We start from the raw sequence: 27,672 nt of genomic DNA, 5'->3' as shown, positions 1-27,672 counted from the left end.
TATGGGATGTTATTGACAGGATATATATGGTTGACAGGGAGTTATACAGGGCATATGCCCAGGGTATATGGTAATGTCTATATATACTCATAGTGGAAACAATTAAAAACAACAGCTGGGGGGGGTACTGGGCTCCTGGCCGGGGGGTCACTGTTGTGGGCCCTGGGAGAGCAGCGGCAATCCTCCAGGTGCAACGGCAAGAACCAGGAAGGAAGGAGGGCCCAACAGTGGGCTCTTGATACTAATGGCTACACTTTTGAGCCTATGCACCTGCAATAAGAACAAGGCCTAGAGTAGCATTGTGCCTGGGGGTTTCCTCCTGACAGCCTTCATGTTACTCAAATGTGGCCACTCTCACAGCCAAACTCAGCGTGTAGATGTGATGCCTTCCCCCCAGCGTGGGACACAACACCCGGGGATGAGCCTCCCTGGCACCGAGGGATCACTACCACATACCAGCTGAAGAAGCAACTAGAAAATGACCTTGAATTAAAGATTCAATGCGGAACAGCAGAATATACCTGTCTACATATAATAACATGACTTCGGGAAGCGGTTTGACCTAATGTAAGGGGGAAATGGAAAGGAGAAATGAGATTATAAGGCTGTCTCTAAAAAAGAGTCTGGAGGTTGTCAGAAGGAATACCCCTATGTACAACTGAACAGAGTCTAAGAGACAGATAAGGTAGATACAACCCCAGGTATTGGTTCTTTTGAGGGATAAAGAGACCCACGGGTTCTATGGTCATGGCAGAAGGGGTTCACTGCCATGACAGATGGCCCTTCTTTGGAGCTGGTGTTTCTGCGTGATGGAAATGGACTCAGAGGGGATCTCTTTTCACAAGACTTGCGTGCTACTTTATTGGAATTGTAGTTGGTGCTGGGTTTAAGATATATGTAGGGGATCTGAATCTCTGGACTGATAATATGACACCCAGGCCCAGAGCCTCAACAGACTTCAGCTCCTACACTTTGACTTATTGGACTTACTCCACTCAGCTAACATGGAGTTGAAGAAGGTCAACCACCACAACATGGAGCCTAGAGTGTCTACAACTAGAAGCGGGAAGAGTGCATCCAGTACCCATGTGCAATGTAAGCCCTCACTTGACATAGGTGTGCAATGGACACAACCAATCCAATGTCCACAGAGAAAATGTGGAATGGGTGTGGGAACGGTAGCCATAGGGGCTGCTGGGTGTGGGGAACGGGAGGAAGAGATGAGATGTGGAGGCGTTTTCGGGACGTGGAGTTGTCCTGGATAGTGCTTCACGGACAATTACGGGACACTGTAGATTCCCCCAGGGCCCACTGGATGGAACGTGAGAGAGTCTGGGCTATGATGTGGACCATTGACTATGGGGTGCAGTGATGCTCAGAGATGAACTTACCAGGTGCAATGGATGTATCACGATTATTGGAGAGAGTGTTGCTGTGGGGGGAGTGGGGGGCGGGGGCGGTGGGGTTGAATGGGACCTCATATATATTTTTTTAATGTAATTAAAAAAAAAAATTAAAAAATAAATAAATAAATAAAAATACAGAAATAACTCTGAAATATGATGCACAATGCATAATTGGCAATAAACCCAAAGAAGACTGCCTTATATATCCTAAAATTCACCATGTCCTTTTCATGGTCTCAGGAACTACTGAATTAAAACATACTTTTTAACATTTTACCGCCCCAGGTAGGACCAGGCAGGCAACAGTGAAGCCATGGATAAAAATCCTTTGTTTTGCACTTCCTCTTTTCAAAAATCTTGTCCACTTCCCAAGGTCTATTAAGACCCACAGAAAAACTGGCTTCATTGCCTGGATGAAGAATGAGTCTTTGTACAAAAATTGCTGCTGCTCAGTGCTTTGTTTTCTTCACTTACAAAATCAAAAGGGATACCTTGGCATTTATGGACCAATTAAAAAAGGGAAAGAGAGACCACAAATTTTTAAAGATATACATATAAAAAACTACCTTCCAATATAACTTTATAGAAGAAAGTCATTTTAACAGTTCTTTACATTTAACAAATGAAGCATTCTGGAAAACTCACTATTCTGCTGAAGGGCCTATTGCAGTCAGGTGGCATCATATCCTGGCCCCAGCACTTTCCTAGGTGTGTGACTCAGTAAATTACCCCCCTGCTCCTTAAGTTTTCATGTGCAAAGTTGTAACAATGATATATCACATTTTCCCTACAGTGCCCTTTCAAAATTATATTTTTTGAGTTCTAAAGTCATATCTAGATAAGGAACAAAAGAGGTCGGTCTTTAGAACATGTCTGAGTGGTCTCCCACTGATGACAATTACAGAGCCTTACTATCTAGGCACAGTGACCTATCTTAGGATTCTTAGGATAACTGTATAAAACATGTAGGACTGTGCCTGCCTACAGGAAGCTTTTAAAATGTTAGCTATCGTTATTATATTACCTTTATTTTCCTTATTTTGACCTGGGCCAATGAAAACTTGTAATCAATGGTTAACACTTGCCCATAGATTTGGAAACCCATGGACTAGACAGCCAGTTTCTCCCTCTTAAACACCCGTGGCAGTCTCTTCTTTAAAATTTAGTACTTAATTATACACTGGCTTTTCTGATATCACTTTACTAACTGCTAATTGGCATGTTGATGCTCTAGGCTCCAGTTTTCCTAACCAGGCCACAGGACCAGCCCTGGCTAGCGAAGCTTGGGAATGACTCAGAAGAGCACCACTCCAAGTACATGTTTCAAAAAACAAGACAACGTAAAACCATCTTTACTCAGCACTACTTACATGCTGGTGTCTGTGAAGCACTTTGTGTGTATTGACTCATTTGACTCTTACCCTGTGAGATGGACGTATTATTACTATGCCCGTTTTACAATACAAATGAGGGAGCTGAAGCACCAAGAGGTAAGTGACTTGTCCAAGGTTGGCAGAACCTGGACCCAGAACCAGATGGTCTGACAGAAGAGCCCCGCACGCAGTCACTCCCTCTGAAGCCGACACCAGGAGACCTGCAGAGCAGTGCTGAGTTCTCCTCTGCTGAAGGGGTTTACACCTAGGCAGTAGTATCACCTACATTCTGAGTTTCCAAGCTTAAAGATAACCTGGGGTTTTGATGCAACACAGCAGCAGGCTTTATTCCTCCCAAATGACATACCATTTTATCATTCTAGGTAAATTCTCAAAGATTTTGATATCTTACCCAAGTAGTTCATCCTGGACTTCAATCAAACGTTGCCTTTTCCTTTCAATATCTGAAATAATCTGAGTCATACAATAATTTCTTTGTTAAATTAATTTTGTAATGTTTGAGTACTGCCACTTGCTAAATATCTACCATATTGGGGAATAACACAGACCAAATTCTTGTCATCAGAGAACTTTGATCTAGCAGGGAAGACAGACATTACATCCAAATGGTATATAATTACCTACTGTGATTTGTGCTATGATAGAAAAGAACAGGGAACATCAAAAAAAAAAAAAAAAAAAAAAAGGTACATCTATATCTATGTCAGTTGACATTGAAGAGGAAGACAGGGCCCGATCTTACGAGACCCCATAGCAATAAAGTAAAGGGTTTAGATTTTATCTAAGTGCACTGGGAAAAGAGTGAAGCAGGAGTGTTGGCCAAATATATATTTTAAAAAGAAACTTTCAATATGGTAAGTTTTAGTATCTCAGCCGTCACTTTCAGTGACTACCTGATATCCCACTGCTGGACATTCAGCATGTTCCCCCTAGCTCATCAGCAATGCAGCAATGACCAACAGGAGGTGAAAGCTTCACAAAAGCTCTCATAACTGGGAGGAAAATGCATACATTTCAAATCCAATTCTCTAAATGTAGAGGGGAAGCCAGTCTTCCGCTCTCGGAAACCTGCAAATTCAGAGCCAGAACCCCTAAGGCCATTAGTCCAACCTCTTCAGTGCAGAGCCCGGTGCTTCCTGGCTTGTTTCCCACTGCACACCCTGTGGAATAGTCTTCAAGGTGGTACAACGTTAAATAGCAGAACCAGGACTAGAAATGAGATGTCCTGTAACCCAGTATTCTTCCCAGGCTGTTCTTTTAGTTGGGACAGTTTTTTATTCTAATAGGTTCAGCTTTTTGATATCCACAAAAATGATAAATACATAAGTGGTCATTTTAGAAGTTAGAGCCATTTTTAGGCTAATCTTGAGCATTAAAAACTTGAATTTTCTTCTGCTTTTGATTATGAAAACAATTATTTTGACATTTGGCAGCTTTAGCAAACAAAAGTGACTGGGATCTCTACTCCTTAGCTTGTATTATCAGCACTCATCAGAAGTCAACCACAAGAACAACCAAATAAAACCCTGACTAAAAAGAATAAAAAATCGTATTATAAACCCTGAAGGTCATGAAACCCAGAGTCCAGTCTTTACTTAACTCCACATATTAGTGTTGTATAACACATCATGTTAGTATTGTGTGATTAGACTACATGTCTCTAATCATCACATATTTACCTTAGAATTCTTCCTTTTCAGATTTTTCAACATCTGCACTTCTTTAAGCTGCACAAAACAAAAAATATTTTCACACATTTTCCACAATTAATATGTATAACTATTATTTTAGCATATATCCCATTTAGTTTAAAAACAGCATGCACAATATGTGTAGTTCTGAGTTCTTTACCATATTGCCAGCAAATGCAAGCTTTTCTAAGATGACAGTATGATGCTTCATGATTAGTCAAAAAAAAAAAATTAGAATAAATTTACGTCAATGGGCTTACCGATTTGATGAGTTCTTTTTTAATATTAGAATAAAATTTGTTGATGGCTTCCTTACAAATTTTGGATTCTATGCTTTGCCTATGGAGAAACAAAATAAAGCATCAACCTAAGTATCATAAAGGACTTTGAAAGATGTATTTGCTTAACACATGAACACACACAATTTGGCATATGCAATTTAAAACATCTAAGATGACAATGTTTAGCCTGCACCCCTCTCTCAAAGGCATAAAAAATACTGGCAATATATCTTAACAAAAGAAAAAACAACAGGAAATATTTTTCTCAAACTCTCTGGTATATGCGATTGATTATCATAACTCCCTGATATGGGTCACACCCCCAGTTGACACCAGTCGATGTTGAAATGCTTACAGCCAACTCCAGTGTTTTCCTGCCACCTCATCCAGTCACCAGCAGGTTTTATCTCCTCCCTCCATGCTAGCAACTGGAGGAATAATTGTTTAACAGGTTTGGACTAACTAATGAGTGCAGAACTCAACCATCCAGTCTTTAACCCCCAAAAAACTGGCTCAAGTTTCTGCTATGAGGGGGAAGAAATCTGGTGTGCAGGCTCTGACTCCCTAAATGTGGCTCACTCATGACTGGACGGCACAACCACAGGGACTGTGCAGCAGCAAACACCCTATGGGGACAGCAACTACCCCCAGCTCTGCCCAGCTCTGCCTTAGCCCCTCAGGATACTATAATTTTAAAACTGTCCTTTTAGTTGAAAGTAACACATTTCCTGTTTAAGCGATAGAGGTGATTATAAGGGTTTTGTTTTCTTGTTTGTTTGTTTTTTGCTAGAGGCAAATCTATGAGAAGGAAAAGGCAACCAAGAGAAGAAGACCAAGTCTGGGTCCTAATTCCTCAAAAGCCAAGCACACTTAGAGAAGGCTGCGCTATAAAACAGAGATCTTGCCATAGGTTCTCATTTTTTTAAATGGGGGTTAAAAGAAGTATTTATATGACACACCTCTCAGAATGGCTAAAATAAAAAAGTTACACCACCAAATTGTGACAAGATGTGAAGGAGAAAGGGAATCACTCTTTACCTCGTGGAAAACAGTTGGCTGTTTCTTATAAAACTGAAGATGTAATACCAATATGATGCAATTGTACTCTTGGGTGTTTATCGCAGGGAAATGGAAACTTATGTACATAAACAGAAATCATTGCTTGGATGTTCATAGCAGTTATTTACAAGAGCCAAAGCTGGAAACAACCTAAATGTCTTAAAATGGGTGAATGGTTATACTAACTGGTATTGCCAAAGCAGGGAATAATAGCAATGAAAAAGAAGGTAACAATCTGGGTCAGTCTCCAGAAAATTATGCTGAGTTTTAAAAGCCAATCCCCAAAGCTATATACTGTGTTTCATTTATAACATTCTTGAAATGATGAAATTACAGAAAGGGCGAAGAGGTTACTGGTTGCCCATGGGGTGAGAGAGGAAGGGGTGTAGTTATAAAAGGGCAATACAAGACCACAGGGTCCTTGTGCTGATGGAACCATGCTGTACCTTGACTGGAGTGGTGGATACATGCACCTACACATATGACTAAACTGCACAGATTTAAACACACACACACGAGTACCAGGATAACTGAGGAAATCTGAGATTAGTGGGTTATATCAATGTCAAGTCCTGGCTGTAATATTGTACCACAGTTTGGTGAGATGTTTCCATTGGAGAAATCCTAAGAAGATATTAATACACAGGGTCTCTGCACAGTACTTCTGACTACAGCTTGTGAATCTACAATTACTTCAAAATAAACAATGAACTTAAAAAAGAATAAGATGTAACTGATTATAAAACATTACATTAAACAAAAAAATCCACAGGTAAAAAAGTATTCCTAATATAATGTAAACCTCAAATCAAGATTTTAAAATGTTAAAAACACATGAAAAAATAAGAAAAAAATGGTTAGGCCTTTCTGTATGGCTTATAGTGATAATAAATTCACAGATTCTATCAACAACTATGGTGTTGGTCTACATAAAGTCCAGACACAGGAGCCTTCAAATTCTAGTACCTTAAAAATCTCACCACTTATCTACAGGTTAATACTCAGTTACAGGATATTCTAAGAGTCTGAAAGATTTTTAAAATTCTGTATTTATTTCTCTCCCCTTCCCCCTTGTTGTCTGCTCTGTGTCCACTCGCTGTGTGTTCTTCTGTGTCCACTTGCACTGTCAGTGGCACTGGGAAACTGCGTTTCTTTTTTGTTGTGTCATCTTGCTGCATTAGCTGTGTATGTGTGCACGGCACCACTCCTGGGCAGGCTGCTTCGGGAAAGATGGCATTGGCGTAGGTCAGCAGGACTCAACTCTATTACAAGGGTAAGGGAGGAAAGACCCCCCCCCCCCAGCTAGGAATGTCTCACACGCTCAGGTGAGAGGGCAGAGGAAGGGGAGGGTGTGGCTGAGGGCAGAGCACAAGGCTTCTCTGCAGTGAGCTTGGCCAGGAGAATCTCAGCTCCGACCAGCCCAGGAACACCAGCAAGTGGAAGATGAAAGAGACACCTCTGTGGAAATAGTCACCAAAGAGTGCCATCAGCTGGCAGACTGGGAAACTGCAAGAAGAAAAAAAGCTTTTTGGAGTTTCTCCTGTCTCAAGCCCCCTTGGATTGGTCTGCAACCAATTAGTGAGCCCTTGGCCCTGCCTTGATAACTTAAGCTGGGCAAGTTTATTTATTTTTTATTTTTGTCTTTACTTTTTAAATATTACATTAAAAAAATATGAGGTCCCCATATAACCCCCACCCCCTTCACCCCACTCCTCCCCCCTTAACAATCTCCTCCATCATCCTAAGGCATTCATTGCATTTGGTGAATACATCTCTGAGCACTGCTGCACCTCATGGTCAATGGTCCACATCCACCCAGTGGTCCATGGGAGGACATACAGTGTCCAGTAACTGTCCCTGTAGCACCACCCAGGACAACTCCAAGTCCTGAAAACACCCCCACATCTCATCTCTTCCTCCCATTCCCACTCTCAGCAGCTACCATGGCCACTTTCTCCACACCAGTGCCACATTTTCTTTGATTACTAATCACAATAGTTCATGAATAGAATATCAGTAACTCTACTCTAATCCATACTCTATTCCTCCATCCTGTGGACCTTAGAATGGTTGTGTCCACTCCACATCTCTATCAAGAGGGGGCTTAGATTCCACATGGATGCTGGATGCAATTCTCCTGCTTTCAGTTGTAGGCACTCTTGGCTCTCTGGTGTGGTGGTTGACCTTCTTCAACTCCATGTTAGCTGAGTGGGGTAGGTCCAATAAACCACAGTGTAGGAGTTGCAAGTCTGTTGAGGCTCAGGGCCTGGCTATCACATGGTCAGTCCAGAGATTCAGGTCCCCTGGGTATATATTAAACCCCAGCACCAACTACAGTTCCAGTAAAAGTAACAGGAGAGACTTGTGAAGAAAGGTCACATCTGAATCCAGCTCTATCACACAGAAACACAAACTCCAAAGTAGGGCCAACTAACATGGCACTGAACTCCATCTGCCATGACCATAGAACCTGTGGGTCTCTGTAGCCCTTAGAACAACCAATACCTGGGGTTCTATCTACTTTATCTGTCTCTGGGACTCTGCTCACGTGTGCATAAGGGCAACCCCTCTGATAACCTCCCGGCTCTTCTTGGAGACTCATAGCCAGATAAACTCATTTGTCCTTTCCATTTCCCCCTTTGATTCAGGTCAAAAAACATTTTTAACTCCTGGTATTATATGGAGATTGAGATATTCTGCTGGCCCGAGTTGACCCTTTTATTCAAGGTCATTTTCTAGTTACATCATCAGGTGGTACTTAGTAGTAATCCCTTGGCACCAGGGAGGCTCATCCCTGGGAGTCATGTCCCATGCTGTGGGGAAGGCAACACATTTACAGGCTGAGTTTGGCTTTGAGACTGGCCACATTTGAGCAACACGGAGGCTCTCAGGAGGTAACTCTTAGGCACCGTGCAGCTCTAGGTCTTGTTCTTATTTCAGGTGCACAGGCTCACAAGCATAGTCATTGGTATCAAGGGCTCATTGTTGGACCTTCCCTCTTTTTTGGTCTTTGCTGTTGCACTTGGGGGACTGTTGCTGTTCCTTTAGGGACTGTGATAGAGCTCCCATGGCTAGGAACTCAGCACTCCCTCAGTTGTTTTTAATTGTACCCACTATGAAAATATCCAAACATTTTTATGCACCCTGGATACATGCCCTGGAGAACTCCCTGCCAACCATATGTCCCCTGTCAATAACATCCCACACCAGTATTCCTCCCCTGCCATTGTTGAACCTCTCTGTGATCCAAAACTTCTTCAAAAGTGAAGTCCAATATATTGCCATGTTCCATTAAGAGTAAAATGGAATATAGTGATGAGTTTAAAGGTTAGATATAGAATACATATTAATTTAGAAAAATTAAGGTAAAAATAAATCTGGGTTTCAAAAAATTAAAAAATGCAACAGCTTTGTTTTTGATGTTTTGTCTTCCATCACTGCAATAAGTGTTGCCCTGTATGCAAATTGGCAAGGCAACTACTTTCGTCTTTTCCTCAGTGTCTATGTCCTATCTTTTTCTTTTCTTTTTTCTAATTATTAAGCTTATCTTCACAAAAGTTTTAGATCACAGTAATTCATATATACAATATACAGTACTCCCACATATCCAACATAAAACTTTCCACAGCAATAATCTTTTTACATATTCATACAATATTTACTGAAACTGATGTACAGATATTGAGACAATAGCTTTCAAACAAGGTAACATTTGTGTTTACACTGTGGTTTATATTTTAGACTATACGATTTTCTAAATTTTTAGTTATCTTATGTTTTACATTATGATTTACATTTTAGCCTATCAGCCCCTATATATTTTTGGTGTAATTTTACATATTTTATATACATCCTTGTGTACTCTTGTGGAACACTTCTATTGCCCACACAGTTACACTGGTTCCATCTATTCAATACCTCTTTCCCGCTCCCCTTAGGGTAAGCTGGGCAATTTTAAAGACTTAGAATAAGCTGAACCAAAAATCAGAGAAGAGCTATGAAACAAAACACTTGGCAAGAAAAAGAAACTGACTGTAAGAACAAACTCACCAACATAATCAGATGCCTAGACATGAGCAAAAAATTACAAGCCGTATTAAGAAACGGGAAGCTATGAGGAGCCAAAGGAACAAATAAAAAATCCTGACAGGGCACAGCATTTAAGACAACTAATAAATGACGTTCACACAAATCTCCTAAATCAAATTCAAGTAGTTAAAAGAAAATATGGCTACAGAGATAAAGGATATTAAAAAGACTTGGGGGGGGGGATGTAGCTCAAGTGGTTGAGCATGTACGAGGTCCCAGGTTTGATCCCCAGTACCTCCTAAAAAAAATAAAATAAAAAATGGAAAAAACCAACTCTCACTGGCAGTGGGTACAGCTCAGTGGTTGAGTGCCTGTTTCCCATGTACAAGGCCCTGGTTCAATCCCTGGTACCTCCTAGGAAAAAAAAAACATGGGGTAAGCCCAAAGAAAAATCTGAAAGCCTGCAAAGAAAACACAGCTTATGGGAATGAAGGACACAATGGATGAGATTAAAAACACATTAGAGGCATATAACAGCAGATTTTAATTGGCTGAGGACAGAATAAACAAATTATAAGACAAACCATGTGAACCGGAAAAGACAGGAGAACAGAAAAAGAAAATGGAAAAAATGGAACAGAGTCTGAGGGAATTGAAGGACAAGTGAAATCACAAACATGCATTGTAGGTTTCTCAGAAGGAGAAGAAAACAGAAAAGGGGCAGAAAAATATTTGAGGAAATAAAGATCAAAAACTTTCCAAACCTTATGAAAAACATAAAAATAGCAATATCCAAGAAGGACAACATACCTCAAACAGAACAAATCCAAATAGACCTACCCTGAGACATCTATGATTCAGAATGTCAAATACCAAAGATAAAGAGAGGATTCTGAAAGTAGAAAGAGAAGAGCAATGCACCATATATAAGAGATGCTCAGTAGGACTAAATGCTGATCTCTAATCAGAAATCATGAAGGTGAAAAGGCGGTGGTATGATACAGTTAAGGTAATGAAAGAGAAAACTGTCAGCCAAGAATTCTCTATCTGGCAACACTGCCCTTCAAATATAAGGATGAGTTTAAAGTCTTCACAGACAAAGAAAGATTGAAAGAATATGATACCAAAAGACCAGATTTACAAGAGATACTAAGGGGATACTGATGGGAGTGCTGCAGCCTAAAAGGAAAAGACTAGGGCAAGAGACTTGGAAAAAGTGTAGAAATGAAGCTTGTCAGTAAAGGTAAATAAAAGGGTAAACAAATAATAGTAAGATATGACAATGGAAAGCCAAAGATAAAATGGACAAAGCAATGCTTTTAGAGTAATAACAATGAATGATTTTTTACAGATTTATTTTATTCTATTTCTCTCCCCTCCGCCCTACTGTCTGCTCTGTGTCCATTCGCTGTGTGTTCTTCTGTGTCCGCCTGCATTCTTGTCAGGTAACACCAGGAATCTGTCTCTTTTTGTTGTGTAATCTTGCTGTGTCAGCTCTCTGCATGTATAGCACCACTCCTGGGCAGGCTGTGCTTTTTTTGCACAAGGTGGCTGTCCTTGCGTGCGGGGCACCCCTACGCAGGGGACATCCCTTCATGGCACAGCACTCCTTGTGCGTGGCAGCACTGCACATGGGCCAGCTCACCACATGGTTCAGGAGGCCCTGGGTTTGAACCCTGGACCTCCCATATGGTAGGTGGACGCTCTATCAGTTGAGCCACTTCCGCTTCTCAACATTCACTATTAATGCACTGAATTCCCCAGTCAAAAGACACAGACTGACACAATGGATAAAAAAAATATGAGCCATCTATATGCTGTCTACAAGAAACTCACATTAGACACAAGGACACAATCAGGCTGAAAGGCAGGAAAATGATATTCCACAAAATAATAACCAAAAAAGAACTGAGATAGCAATACTAATATTGGACATAATAGGATTTAAGTGCAAGCTAGATGAAATGTACAAATCCTCAGAAATACACGAACAACCCATACTGACTCAAGAAGAAATAGAAGACTTCAGCAAATCAAATGCAAGTACTAAGACTGAAACAGTCATCAAACACATCCCAGAAATAAAAAGGCCAGGATCAGACGCTTTCAGAGGTGAATTCTACCAATCATTCAAAGAAATACTCATCCTGCTTAAACTCTTTAAAAAAAACTTAACAAGAGGGAATATTACCAAGCTATCATCACCTTAATACTAAACACAAATATACTATGAAAAAAAATTACACACAACTTCTCTAATGAATATACATGCAAAAGTCCTCATCAAAATACCTCCTTACCTAATCCAAAAGAATATTGAAAGAATTACACACCATGATTAAGTGGGCTTTATACCAGGTATGGAAGGGTGGTTCAACACTCAAAAATCAATTAGTATAATACACCACATTAATAAATTGAAGAAGAAAAATCAAACGATCATCTCGATTGATGCAGAAAAGGGATTTGCCAAAATCCAGAATATTTTCTTGATAAAAATATCCCAAAAGATAGGAATAGAAGGAAATCCTCTCTAGATACATAAAGTAAACTTTCTCAACATGGTAAAGTACATATATACATACATTGTACTTGATGGGAACAGACTGAAAGCTTTCCTGCCAAGACTGGGAACAAGACAAGGATGCCCACTGTCAGCATTGTCATTCGAAACTGTGCTAGAAGGTCTAGCTTACAGGAATTAGGCAAGAAAAAGATTTAAAAGGTACCCAAACAGTAAAGAAAGAAGTAAAACTTTGGCTATTTGCTCATATGATCTTATGTCTAGAAAATCCTGAAAAAAATCCACAATAAAGCTACTAGAACTAAGAGAGGAGTTCAGCAAATTGACAAGATACAAGATTAATATGCAAAAACCAGAAGTGTTTTGATACACCATTAATGGACAATCTCAGGAGGAAATCAGAAAAAATATTTCCATTTACAATAGTGACTAAGAGAATCAACTACTTAAGAATTAGTAGTTATGTAGGGCTGGGGAAGGATGGATGGATTAAGAGATGACTGCTAAGGGGTGCAGAGTTTTTCTTTTTGGAGTAAAGAAATTATTCTAAAATATTTTTGGATGAATGCACATTATAATTATACTAAAAGTCATTCATTGTATACTTTGGATGGAATGTATATAGTACGTGAATATATCTCAATAAAACTGCTTTTACAAAAAAACTACAATGCAATATTTTGTGCCTTACACAATGGCCATTATTTAAAAAGCAGAAAATTAGAAGTGTTGGAGAATGTGCAGACAAATGGGAACACTCCACTACCGGGAATGTAAAATGGTGCAGCGCCTGTGGAGGACTGTTTGGCAGCTCCTAAGGAAGTTGAATATTGACTTGCCATGTGACCCAGCCATACCACTACGAGGTATAGACCCAGAAGAACCGAGTGCAGTGACATGAATTGACATCTGTACACCGATGTTCACAGCAGTATTATTCACAACTGCTAAAAGATGGAAGCAACCCAAGTGTCTATCAACTGATGAATTGATAAGAAAAAAAATGCTATATACAATAATGGAATACTAGTCACCTGTGAGAAGAAATGAAGTTGGGAAGCATATGTCAACATGGATGTACTTTGAGGACATTATCGTGAGTGAAATAAGCCAGTCACTAAAGGACAAATATTGAACTAAATACAGTAAGTAAACTCGTGGAGTTAAACTATTAAGTATAGGTTACTAGGAGATAGAATGTTGATCTGATGCTGAAATGCATGTAGAATGTTCGATAAAGGTGGATTGTAAATGTATGAAAATGGATAAAGTGGATGGTGTCACATTATAGTGAATATTACTAACACCGCCCATTTATAATGTGTATGTGGTCCTGAAAAGGGTAGTCTAGGGAGGTTAAAAATGAGAGAAGAGAGAAAGAGACAATGACAATTAAATGCAATGCATGATCCTGGAATGGATCTAATAATGGCGGTGAAAATGCCCAAAAGGACATTACTGGGACTACAATATCAACGTTAAATTTCTTAAACTTGATAGCTATACTTAAGATAGTTACATAGGTGAGTGTTCCTACACTAAGGAAATACACATGGCAGTGTTAAGTATTAGAGGAGAAAGATGTATGCAACCTATTCTCAACAAAGTTTAAGGTCACACAATGGTTGGTGGAAAAATAAAAGTTAAAACAAAAAGTAAAATCTAGCAAAAACTAACAAGAAAGCTAGTGATGTTATATTAGTGTCATATAAAATAGATATAAACACTAAAGTATTTTTAGGGAAGGAGAGGGTCACTACAAAATGATGAAGCTTTCAGTCCACAAGACAGAGAGGTTTGAAATAAGCTGTTTCTAATAAAATGGTCTCTAAATATGTACAGCAACACTAAACAAAAGTACCAGGAAAAATTAATAATTACTGATTACATATAGATCTAATAATGAAATTCACACAAATCATGTGCTAGGCCAAAAAGAAAGCCTCAAGGGAAGCAGACTTGGCCCAATGGATAGGGTGTCCGCCTACCACATGGGAGGTCCACGGTTCAAACCCCGGGCCTCCTTGACCCGTGTGGAGCTAGCCCACGTGCAGTGCTGATGCGCGCAAGGAGTGCCCTGCCACGCAGGGGTGTCCCCCATGTAGGGGAGCCCCACGCACAAGGAGTGTGCCCTGTAAGGAGAGCCGCCCAGCGTGAAAGAAAGTGCAGCCTGCCCAAGAATGGCACCACACACACGGAGAGCTGACACACCAAGATGATGCAACAAAAAGAAACACAGATTCCCAGTGCTGCTGATAAGGATAGAAGTGGTCACAGAAGAACACACAGCGAATGGACAGAGAGCAGACAACTGGGGGGGGGGGGGGAGAAATAAATAAATCTTTAAAAAAAGCAAGCCTCAAAATTTCAAAACATAGGTATCACTAGATCATGATCACAACATATTTAAAATAGGAGGTTAATACAAAAACACAAATTAAAAAGTCACATATTTGGAAATATAAAAACACACTGATAAAGAACAGAAGATTAAAGAAAAAATTATAATGGAAATGTAAAAATAGCTAAAAGCTGTGAGATGTGCAAAATTGGTACTCCAAGAAATTTGGTACATATATCACAACAACAAAACACTTACTTATACTCTAGGAGGGTTTCTTCAAATGCAGACAAAACAACATCCAACTCCATGATGTCACTAGTTTTCTTTCCTTCTAGACACCAAACATACTCACAGCCGGAAATATCGCTATCTAGAAAATTAAGATAAGTAAATTTTATATTTAGGTTATTCACAATTTGGCTCCAGGTCCAGGGCTCTGGAAGCCTAAAACAAAAAACAGTCTCATAAATTGCTTAAGATAGTTCTAACTCAAGATACTTAAGGGAGGAAACATACTCACTTCTCACTTCTGAGGCATTATCTCAGAAGCCCCCGTCTTCTCTGACTACTGTCTCCTGGGCTCTCCCAATGTCTCTGCTTACTTAGCCTTAAACACTGCTGCCACTGCTGTGCTTTCATTTAATAGTCTGCTGTTATCCAACACCACTAGAGATACTAGTCTTCTTTATTAACTGTATTTTCTGAATTTTAATCTACCCAATAGGCCACTTCTAGGCCACATCAAGATTACCCAGTGTATTCATTTAAATAGCTGTAGTAAGGTAGGGCTGACAGCACTGAGTTTGGCACCCTGCCAGTGGGCCCTACTTTGGAATTTATGCTCCCAGTGTGACAGAGTTGGACTCAGATGTGGTTTCCCTACATATGACTCTTCTGCCCTTTCTATTTGAACCAACAGTTAGTACTCAAGTTGACAGGTCTATGTCCAAGAGACTTAAATCTTCGGGCTGTCCATGTGCCAGCTGGACCCTGAATCTCAACAGAGTTGCAACACCTACTCTCCATTTCATTGGACTCACCCAGGACAACAAGGAAATGATGATGGGCAGCAACCATCCCAAGGAACAGAGAGTCTACAATTGCAAACAAGATAGTTCCATCCATCTGCCGCATGGGATCTAAGCCCCCTTCTCAATTAGAGGTGGACTGCCCATCACCATCCCAGAATCCTCAGGATTGGGGAATGAATGATGGACCAGAGCAGACTTACTGTTATTCTAGCAATGGAAGACCTTTTTTCTTTGATATGGAGGCAGTGGTCACTGGAGGCTCTGAGGGGAGGTAGAGGGAAACCAGGTGTAATATTGGGTCATTTTCAGGACATTCGAATTGTTCTGAATGACATTACAATGACAGATACAGGCCATTACATATCTTGTCATAACTTAGAAAACTGTGTGGGAAAGAGTTTATACTATAAACTACAATCCACACTTAGTGGCAATGCTCCAATATGTGTTCATCAATTTTAACAATTGTACTGCACTAATGAAGAATGTTGTTAATGTGGGAAAGTGTGGTAGGGATAGAGAGTGAGACATATAGAAATCCCATACATTTTTATGTAACATTTATGTACTCTAAGTATCTTTAAAAAATAAAAATAAATAAATAGCTTTAGTAATATATAGTAATAAAATGGACTAGGAATTTGAATACTTATGTCCTAGGTTGAGCTTCTTTACTTACTAGTCAAAAATCTTAGGCAAGTCACTTAACTTGGCAGTGTTTCAGTGTCATTATCAGTAAAATGGAATAAAACACAGTCTGCCTTTTGTGTTGTGGGGCTCAAAGCAAGTACCTATGCATTTCCAAAATCTATAAATTACTATACCTTTGTAAGGTGCTATCAATTTCTAAATAATACCTAAATTATTTTTTTTATAACAAGATAGTTTATTCTTCTTCCACAATTCCTTATTTAATAACAAAAATCTGATGAGCATATTGACTGCAAGTTCACCTTTTGATTCACACTTGGGCTCAATTCTTTGATATGGTGGAGTAATGACAGCTGCAAAGTCTTTGCCATTAGTCCCTATTTCCCTTCCCCCTTGGATCTGGGCTGCCACTAGGCCTGGCTTGATAAACAGAATGTGATGGAATGATATTTGCACAAGTTCCAAGGCCAGGTCTTAAGAGCCCTGCAGCTTCGGTTTTTCACCTCCTGAAATGGCTCCTTCTTAGAAGTTAGCCATCACACGAGATCCTGACTATCAAACCACGAGGATACCCCAGCTAGCAACATGAAGAGAGAAAACGGTCCCATGGAGGAGAAGGGGAGCACCAGACATGTGAATGCAGCCTTCTTAGGTCTTCTAGCATAGCCCAGCCACCAACTGAATGCAGCCAAATGGGCAGACTCACCAAACCAGAACCGAGCAAATAAAACGGCTGCTGTTTTAAGTTAGGGTCAGCAAATATTTTTCTAAAAAAGAAAAAGGCCATATGATAGTAAACATGTTTGGCTATGCATATATATTTTGTATACAACTAGTCAATTTTGCAGTTATAGAGCCAAAACAGGCAGAAGGAGCATGGCCAAGTTTCTGAGAATTGTAAGAGTCCAAATAAAATCTTCCTTACTCTGTCAGGACTAATAAATGTTTCAAAAGTTTAATTAAAAGCAATTAGGTTCAACCTCCTCCACTCTTACTTAAGGATTTTTATTTTGGTATTGGTGTTGATTTTTTATTATGAATTTAATTTTATACCCACAGTTATGCTTATATGTGTACGTATGAAATATTGACTGTCCATGCGACAATACAGCTATGTGAATACTGAACACTAACAAGACATTTGATGCACCAAGTGTACACCCACTCAAATATATCCCCTGCCAACCTCACAGGTAACCACCATTTTTTTTTAAAGATTTATTTATTTATTTACCCCCAATCATACCCCCTCCACCACCACCACTGTCCATTGTCTGCTATGTCCATTGGCTGTGTGTTCTTCTGTGTCTGCTTATCTTTTCTTTAGGTGGTATCGGGAACCAATCCTGGGACGTTCCAGAGTGTGAGAGAGGTGCTCAATCTCTTGCACACCTCAGCTCCCTGATCTGCTGTGTCTCTTATTGTCTCTCCTCTGCATCTCTTTTTGTTGTGTCATCTTGCTGGCCAGCTCCCTGCTCGGACCAGCTTGCCTTCACCAGGAGGTCCTGGGACTCCAACCCGAGACCTCTCAAATGGTGGACAGGAGCCCAATTGCTTGAGCCACATCCACTTCCCCATAGCCACCATTCTTAATTGTGTGTTTATCATTTTCTTGTTCTTTGCCATTATTGGCTGCACATGAATATATATTCCTAAATAATACATGGTTTAGCTTTGCATGTTTTTTACCTCTATATTTATGTTGCTGTAAAAGCATAAGTTTTGTTTTTGTACTCCATTCTATTGTGTGAATATACCACAATTTATCTATTAATTCTCCTGTGATGAATTGCTTTCAGTATTTTTCTATCACAAAAATGTTTCAGGACCACTCATATAAATGTTGCACAGGACATGTGTAGGAATTTCTGTAATTTATACACCTGCAAGAGACTGTTATGCTTTAGAGTCTGTAATATTTTCAGATTTACCAGAGTTGTCAAAATGACTTTCAAAGTGATTGTCTGGAAAAATAAAACAAACAAAAACAACGTGATTGTCTATCTCTAGGTCAGCACTGGTTAAGGATTTCCATTGACAACATACTCATGAAATCCAGAACACCAAGAGATTAAAATTTTTGCCAATCTAGTAGGAACAAAAAGGTGTCTCTTAGTAGTTGTAATTTAAATTTCTCTAACTTGATTACAAGTTAGCATTTAACTCTCTTCATATGTTAATTTTGTTTCCACTTCTGTGAAAATCTGCTGGTGTCATCTGCCCATTTTCGACTGTATTCTTTTATTGATTTTTAGAAGTTTGCTAATCATTTATATGCTTTCTAGTACTACCTCTCAGTTTGTTTCTATCCTGTATCTTTCTTTATGATCTCCTTGGTAAATGGAAGTTCTTGATCTGAATCAAGTCAAACATATTAATCATTTCCAATATGGTTTAAACTTTTTGCATTATTTAAGAAATCTTTCCTAATTCACATTCACAAAGATACTCTTTTCCATTTTCTCTAAAAATTGTCAACTTCTACCTTTCACCATTTAAGTTTTTGGTTCACCTGGGACTGCTGGCAGTCAGGTAACTCATTTCATGCTCCATATGGAAGACAGACTGTGGCAGCACCGTCCTTCCCCACTGACCTGCCATCCACGTCATGCATCAGTCAGGACTCCCTATCTTCAGGGGTCTGTTTCTGAACTACCAGGGCTCTTAACCAGGGACCCCTTGGAGGTCCTCAGAAAGATTTCAGGGGGTCCGTGAGCTACAACTGAAAATTCAAAAAAAAATCACTCTTGTGGGGATGTTTGGTGTAGTTATGACGTATTTATTAAGTAACACAGTATAGTGTGGACTCAGTAAAGGGTTTTCACCTGACTGGCAAAGGGGTCCATGGAACAAAAACAGTAAAGAAACCCTGATCTAGTCTGTTCCACTAGTCTATCTGTCCTTGTGTAATACAATATTTCCTTAATTATTAAGATGCAGTATCAAGTAGGGCAAATTCCTTCATTTTCTTCTTCATGGCATGTTATTTATTCTTGGTCTTTTATACTCCATACACATTTTAAGAATGAGCATGTCAACAAACAGTAACAACAAAATCTGTTGGAATTTTGATTGAAACTATTGAATCTATAGATCAGTGTGGGGAGAACTGACATCTCTATGATACAAACTTTTTAAATGTTTGAACATGGTTTATCTATTGATTTATACAGGCCTTAGTATCTTTTCAAATAGGGTTTATAAATTTCTCCATGTCTTACATGTCTTTTCTATATTTTTAGTTTTTTTTATTGCTATCACAAAAGGAGCATTGTAAAAAATATATTTTTCATTTATTTCTTCATTCAATAAACTTTTGAGTGTCCATCATGTGCTGAGCTATGCTCTAAATAAAATCAGGGAATAGAACAATGAATAAAACACACAAAACCCCTGCCCTCATGGAGTTTACAATCTAGTAAACTTTCTTTTCATAGTCTATAGCTGTACTGTTCAATATGGTAGCTGCTTGCCACAAGTGACAATTTAATCTTAAATTAAATAAAATTAATACTTCAATTTCTTAGTCATATAAGATATATATCAAATGCTGAATATCCACAAGTAGCTAGTGGCTGCCATCCTGGATAATGCAGATTATAAAATATTTCTAATATTGCAGAGTTCTCTACTTCATAGTCTTGGTATATCAATTGTTTTTATAAATTCATCCTGGGAAGCAGATTTGGCTCAATGGATAGGGTGTCCGCCTACCACATGGGAGGTCCGCAGTTCAAACCCCAGGCCTCCTTGACCTGTGTGGAGCTGGCCCATGCGCAGTGCTGATGCGTGCCAAGGAATGCCATGCCACGCAGGGGTTTCCCCTGCGTAGGGGAGCCCCATGTGCAAGAAGTGCGCCCCATGAAGGAGAGCTGCCCACATGAAAAAAGCGGAGCCTGCCCAGGAGTGGCGCCACACACAGCAACATGACACAACAAAAAGACACAAAAAATCCCAGTGCCGCTAACAAGAATGCAAATGGACACAGAAGAATACACACAGCGAATGGAGAGAGCAGACAATGGGGGAGGGGGGAGGGGTGAGAAAAAAAAATCTAAAAAAAAAAAACCCAAATTCATCCTTATGATTCTCTTACTAATTGTAATCATTTGTCTGACAGTCGGTTGGATTTTCTATGTAGACAATCATATGAATAATGGTCATGTTTTCTTTTACAATCTTTATATTAATGCCATTTAGTTCTTTTTCTTGTATAACTATGTTAGTTGGTACCTCTAGAACAATGTTAAATAGAAGTAGTGCGAGTAGGCTCACTACATTATTTGTACCTAATTTTCAAAAGGATTCTTTTAATAATTAAATCATTTTATCATTAGATACAGTATTTTTTAAAAGATCCCTTATGAGGTAAAAAGGTTTTCTTCCATTAGGTTCACTAATATAATTTACCTTTTACTCGAGATTCAAAATTTTTCATTAATTTTTATTAATGAGGTTGCCCTATAATTATCCTCTGTTATGTTACCTGGTTTTGATATTAAAGTGATATTTGCCTCAGATGAACTAGGGAACATTTCCTCTCCTTTCATTCTCCGAAAAATTTGTGTTAAGACTTGAATTAACTGTACAGTAGGCTATATACTTTTTTTTAAGAAGATTTATTTTTTATTCATTTCTCTCCCCTTCCCCGCCCTGAAGTTGTCTGCTCTCTATGCCCATTCACTGTGTGTTCTTCTGTGTCCACTTGTGTCAGCAGCACCCGGAATCTATGTCTTGTTTTATTGCGTCATTTTGGTGCATCAGCTCTCCATGTGTGCAGCACCATTCCTGGGCAGGCTGCACTTTTTTCACGCTGGGCGGCTCTCCTTATGGGGTGCACTCATTATGGGTGGGACTACCCTACATGGGGGACACCCCTATGTGGCATGGCACTCCTTGCATGCATCAGCACTGCATGTGGGCCAGCTCACCACATGGGTCAGGAGGCCATGGGTTTGAACCTTGGACCTCCCACCTGGTAGGCGGACGCCCTATCTGATCCACTTCCCAGGCTATACACTTTTATAAGTGTGTGTTAAGACTTTCCTATCTGGAAATTAAGGGTTTTTTGTTTGTTTGTATAGGAAGATTTTTAACCACTCATTGATTTTATTTTTTTTTGTAAAGATTTATTTTATTTATTTCTCTCCCCTTCCCCACTGTTGTCTGCTCTCTGTCCACTTGCTGTGTGTTGCTCTGTGTCTGCTTGCATCCTCGGCGGCACCAGGAAACTGTATCTCTTTTCTGTTGGGTCATCTTGCTGTGTCAGCTCTCTGTGTGTGCGGCGCCACTCCTGGGCAGGCTGCACTTTTTTTCACACGGGGTGGCTCTCCCTGCAGGATGCACTCCTTGCGCATGGGGATCCCCATGCGGGGGTGCCCCTGTGTGGCACGGCACTCCTTGCACGTGCAGCTCTGCATGTGGGCCAGCTCACCACACAGGTCAGGAGGCCCTGGGTATCAAACCCTGGACCCTCCCATATGGCAGGCGGATGCTCTATCAGTTGAGTCACGTCCACTTCCCACTCATTGATTTTTGATAGTTATAGGATTATCCTAGCTGCTTCTTCAAAAGTTAATTTTGATAGCCTTGCATTTTTCTAAACATTTGTCATTTTCATTTATTTTAAATTTATTGGCAGGAAGTTGCTCATTATGTTCTCATAAACATTTCAAACTCTGTAGCTTCTGGTGAGTGGGTAAAGTTACATAACATTGGGAATGTGGTTCAAAAACTATGGCAGTTTCTTGTATCTATCCTATGAGAGATCTATTATTTGACCCAGCAACTTCACTCCTTTATATTTATCCAAGAAAAATGAGAAAACAATTGGTCACACAAAAGAATGTGGATAAATACGTTCACAGTATCTTTATTCCTAATAGACAAAAACTGGAAACACCTCAGCTGCCCATCAATAGAGTCTGGATAAACTGTGGCATATATATAAAATCAGATGCTACAAAGCAATAAAATGACACAAACAACATGGATAAATAAAAAAGTTAGGGAGGTGGATGTGGCTCAGGTGACTGGGCTCCCACCTACCATATGGGAGGCCCTCGGTTTGATTTCCAGGGCTTCCTGGTGAAGGCAAGCCGGCCCATGCTGCCGCGGAGAGCTGACGGCAGACAGCAAGTGCAAACAACAAAGGGGGGGGTGGAAGAATAAAAAATATATATATATATGTATATATGCTGAAAGAAGTCTTATACAAAAGAGTATATACTATATGATTCCAATTACGTAAAATTCTAAAATAAGCAAAACTAGTCTGTTACCAAAAAAACTCTGTTACCAAAAAAATCCCAATGGCAAATGCCTCTTGGGAGAGTGGGGGTGGTAGGGACTGACATGGAAGGGGCACAGGGGAACCTTCTGGAAGGACAGTAAAAGTATTTTGATGGGGGTTTGAGTTACCAGGTGTTGCCAATTTCCCAAACTGAATGAATATTCACTTAAAATCTGGACATTTCATTGTATATATAGTTCACATTAAAAGAAAAAACTATAAACAAATATTGAACTTTAGTAAATGAAGTATATGGTGAAGAATTTCAAGGAAAGTATACACTCTACAATTTGTGTTCAAAATTTCATAATAAAATGTTGGAAAAAAATAACTTATTCCGAAGTCATATATTCTTAATTTTAAAAAGTAGAAATTTTAAGTACATAAAATTTACTACTTTAACAAATTAAGACATAGAAAAGTTCTGTTGTTTTTTATTTTAGTGAGATTCTTCTATCAGTGACAATGTACAAAACACCATTCTTTACCTGACTCTATGGCTTCACTTCTTGACTTCTTTCTTTTACCATGAGACATCTTCCTCTTTTCTTGAGCTTTCTTAAAAAAAAAAAAACCCCAAAAACAAAAAAACAGATTTTTAAGAAGTATTTTTTCTTTTAAAACGTAAGGAATAAAAGGATGGTATTATCAAATACTGTCAATTTCATTAGTTCTAAGTTAATATATTAACTAGTATGTTATATAGTAGCTAATACATTATGTACATTAGTAATCTAAATGAATATAAGGAAACATTGCAAAAATTAAACAGTCACAAAATAAAAATTAATACAGCTTTCAATTGACTAATGAAAATGCTTACTTTGCATGAAGTTGAATTTTTCTTAAGGTAATGTGTGAAGTCAGGTCAGATTTCAACTCCCAGCTGTGATGATAGAACAGTTTCTAGAGAATCTCTCTTATCATAAACAGCCACAAAATTTGTGGGAAGGGGGAAATGTGGCAACTTTATTCGGACACTACCCAAGAGGTAACACAAGGCTGAGATCAGTGAAAAAAGTGAAACTCAGAGGGCAAATCCAAGAACTATGACTCCCTGTATGCCTAAGGACAACTTCCTGACAGCAGAGCAGCAAGCTAGAGGTCAAGGCGATCACAGTGATCCAATCAGCAGAGGAAGCAGATAACAGACTATGGACAGTTGAAGCACCTGGAATAAGCTGCTCAGAGGGGAGCATTCAAAGTCTCCTGGAGGTCCTGGAAAGTATCTGGCCAGCCACTGCACAGGCATAGCATGGACACTATATTAAATTTATAAGAGAGCAGCTACCAAGGGATTTAGAACAGAACAGATAATAGAAGACAAGTTAGGCTAGGACACTGGACACAGAATACAGAGATCTCATTAACACCTTGTTAACACATGTCTACTGACCTGAGAAAGCAGAAAGGCCATACTGTAGAGCATGCAATCTCAACAGAAGCAATAGTGCCCCGAAGGAGACAACAATTGATTCTTAAGGGATAATATCTTAGATAGGACAATGGTTTGTGAATCTCCAAAGGGCCCAGTATATAGAGATATATAGTATACTTGTGGTATTAAAATTTAATGGGAGGACAACCAGCAAGATGGTGGCAGAGTAAGGAGCTCCCAGAGTCAGCTAGCGTTACAGGGCAGTTAGTAATCACCCAGAGCTATTGAAAGCACCTGTCTGGGTGCTCCAAGAAACCAGAAGAGCATCATCCTGCAACATTCTTTAAAGAATGGGAGGAGCCTGAGCACCTGCAGAGAAGATTTGTAAGTAGAGCACTCCACACCCCAGGAGTCAGGGCCATCCTCCACTGGAAGTGCAAGCTGCCTCGGGAGCTATTCTGTGGTTGGAATTGGAAGCTCCACTTCCCAAAAACAAGGGAGGAAGAGATAGTTGGGTACCAACTTTAGCTACTGATTAAAAAATTTGGTGGGCTAAAGTATAAACCTAAGAATGGATGAAGTTTGAACCTGTCTAAGTAAGACAGAGTCCGGTAGCCGCCATTTTAACTCTGCCCCCAGCATGAGGGAAAGTGGGGTGGACTGAAAAATCAGTGTAGGTAGGAACCAGCTCCTTTCTATACAGAATGGATTGCAGCTCTAGCTTAAGTCCCAGCCCCAAATATGGCAGGGAGGAAAATGGCAGGACCTGCACCAGCTTCTCCAGGTTACTGCAGGTACATTCAGCCTGCAGACTGAAAAGTCAGAAGTCTACCTGGGCAACTGCAGTCACCTTGGACCAACACGGCATTAATTGCTGCCCACACCTGCAGCTCCATCCCTGCCCCAGGCAGGGGAGGAAGGAGCCAGAAGCTTTATCCGTCTCTCAGTCACAGCTGGCGAGACTTGATTATACATGGCTGTGGCTCTGTCCCTACCTCTGGTAAAGGAGAAAGGTGGGAGAAGCTTCATCAGTCCCTGGGGCAATGAGGGCAGCTTGAGCCTCCACAGCTTACAGCACCAACTACATGCTTGGCTCCTACTGCATAGCTAGCAAGGAAGAAAGGGCAAGAAAGCCCTAAACTAAAGAGAGAAATTGTACCCAGAATAAATATATCAAGTAAGCCAGATGCCAAGACACCAACAAAAAAACTGCAATCTACACCAAGAAACAGGAAGACACCAAGGCCCAGTTAAAGGAACATGATAAGCCTCCAGATGACATAAAGGAGTTGAGACAACTAATCACAGATATTCAAACAAACCTCCTTAATAACAAGTCACTGAAATGGCTAAAGAGATTATGGATATCAAGAAGACACTGGATGAGGACAAAGAAGAATTTGAAAGCATACATAAAAACAGTAGATCTTACGGAATGAAAGGCATAATAAATGAAATAAAAAATACACTGCAGTCGTATAACAACAGATTTGAGGAGGGAGAAAAAAAGCATTGGTTTAGCTTTAAGAAATGGCCTCTGAAAGCAAGCATACAAAAGAACAGATGAAAAATAGAATGGAATAAACTGAACAGGGTCTCAGGGATCTAATTGATGGCAAGAGATATGCAAACATACATGTCAAGTGTGTCCTAGGAGAAAAGAGGGGAAAGGGGCAGAAGGGATATTTGAAGAAATAATGGTAGAAAATTTCCCAACCCTATTGAAGGACATAGATACTTGTGTCCAAAATGCACAATGTATTCCTATCCGAATAAATCTGAACAGATCTAAGACACCTACTAATCAGAATGTCAAATGCCAAAGACAAAGGAGCATTCTGAGAACAGCAAGAGAAAAGCAATGCATAATATATAAGGGAAACTCAATAAGATTTAGTGCCGATTTCTCATTAGAAACCATGGAGGTGAGAAGGCAGTGGTACGATATATTTAAGATACTGCAAGAGAAAAACTTTCAGATAAAAATCTTATATCCGGCAAGACTGTCTTTCAAAAATGAGAGCAAGTTTAGAATATTCACAAGTAAACAGAAACTGAGAGAGTTTATAACAAAGAAATTGGAAAAACTAAAAGGTGTGCTACAGTCTGAAAAGACAGGAGGCTTGGAAGAGTGTCTAGAAATGAAGATTATACCAGCAAAAGTAACTAAAAGTCTCAAAAGAGTGGTGAAAATATAATATGGCAGATAAAACCCAAAGGTCGAAATGGGTGAAATAAGCACTGCCTTTTCAGTAATAATAGTAAATGTTAACGGGTTAAATACCCCAATCAAAAGTCACAAATTGGTAAAATGGATAAGAAAATATGAGCCATCTGTACACTGTCTGCAAGTGACTCGCCTTAGACCCAAGGATACCAACAGACTGAAAGTGAAAGGCTGGAAAAAGATATTCCATGCATGCAGTAACCCAAAAAAAAAAAAGTAGTTTTACTTTTATCAGATGAAATAAACTTTAAAAAAACTAGTAATGTGGAATCTGAGGAGGAAGTCAGGGAAAAAAATTCTATTTACAATAGTGACTAAAAGAATCAAATATTTAGGAATAAACTTAACCAAGGATATAAAGCACTTGTACTCAGAAAAGTATGATGCATTGTTAAAAGAAATCTTAAAAAGACCTAAATAATTGGAAAAACATTCCAGGCTCATGTATTTGAAGACTAAGTATCATTAAGATGTCAATTCTACCCAAATCTATATACAGACTCAATGAAATTCCGATAAAAAACTCCACCAGCATTTTTTAAACAAATGGAAAACAATGATCAAATTTGGAAGGGTGAGGGGTCCTGAATAGCCAGAAACATCTAAAAAAAGGAAAAGTAAAGTTGGAGGATACTCACTTCTGGACTTGAAATCATAGCACCTAGCTACAGTAGTAAAAAAAGCATGATACTGGCATAAAGACACATAGACCAATGGAACCAGACTGATGGTTCAGAAATAGACCCTCACATGTATGGTCAAGTGATTTTTTTTTTTTTAAGACTTATTTATTTCCCCCTCCCCTCTGTTTTTTTTACACTCGCTGTCTGCTTTCTGTGTCCATTTGCTGTGCATTCTTGTGTGTCTGTCTTTTTTAGGCGGCACTGGAACAGATCCTGGGACTTTCTGGGGTGGGAGAGAGGCACTCAATCTCTTGCACCACCTCAGCTCCCTGGTCAAGTGATTTTTGACAAGCCTGACAAACACACCCAGCTTGGGTAGAAGAGTCCATTCACCAAATGGAGCTGGGAGAACTGGATACCCATAGCCAAAAGAAAGAAAGAAGACCCCTACCTCACACCTTATACAAAAATTAACTCAAAATGGATCAAAGACCTAAATATAAAAGCAAGAACCATAAAGCTTGTAGAAGAAAATGTAGGAAAATATCTTCTTCAAGACCTATTGGTAGGTAGTGCATTTTTTTTTTCTAAGATTTTAAAATTTCTCTCTCCTTCCCCGGCCCCCTGCTCCCGTTGTCTGCTCTCTGTGTCCATTTGCTGTGTGTTCTTCTGTGACCGCTTCCATCCTTATTAGCAGCATGGGAATCTGTGTTTCTTTTTGTTGTGTCATCTTGTTGTGTCA

The 27,672-nt window shown here is 39.5% G+C and overlaps 1 protein-coding gene across 1 annotated transcript in view; it reads right to left on the bottom strand.

The window, feature by feature from the left end:
* Nucleotides 1–27,672, bottom strand: part of CENPU (centromere protein U) — a 53,257-nt gene that overhangs the window by 9,380 nt on the left and 16,205 nt on the right. The window contains exons 7-11 of the mRNA XM_004481750.3: nucleotides 23,191–23,260; nucleotides 14,984–15,098; nucleotides 4,752–4,830; nucleotides 4,480–4,527; nucleotides 3,192–3,253 (exon numbers count right to left, since the gene is read on the bottom strand). Of these exons, the coding sequence (XP_004481807.1) occupies nucleotides 3,192–3,253; nucleotides 4,480–4,527; nucleotides 4,752–4,830; nucleotides 14,984–15,098; nucleotides 23,191–23,260 (374 nt within the window). The remainder of the gene's footprint in view (nucleotides 1–3,191; nucleotides 3,254–4,479; nucleotides 4,528–4,751; nucleotides 4,831–14,983; nucleotides 15,099–23,190; nucleotides 23,261–27,672) is intronic.

The sequence above is a fragment of the Dasypus novemcinctus genome, chromosome 1 (genome assembly GCF_030445035.2).
Source record: "Dasypus novemcinctus isolate mDasNov1 chromosome 1, mDasNov1.1.hap2, whole genome shotgun sequence".
Classification (NCBI taxonomy): domain Eukaryota; kingdom Metazoa; phylum Chordata; class Mammalia; order Cingulata; family Dasypodidae; genus Dasypus; species Dasypus novemcinctus.
The sequence above is the reverse complement of the archived record's forward strand: the minus strand, read 5'-3'. Positions and strand labels throughout refer to the sequence as shown.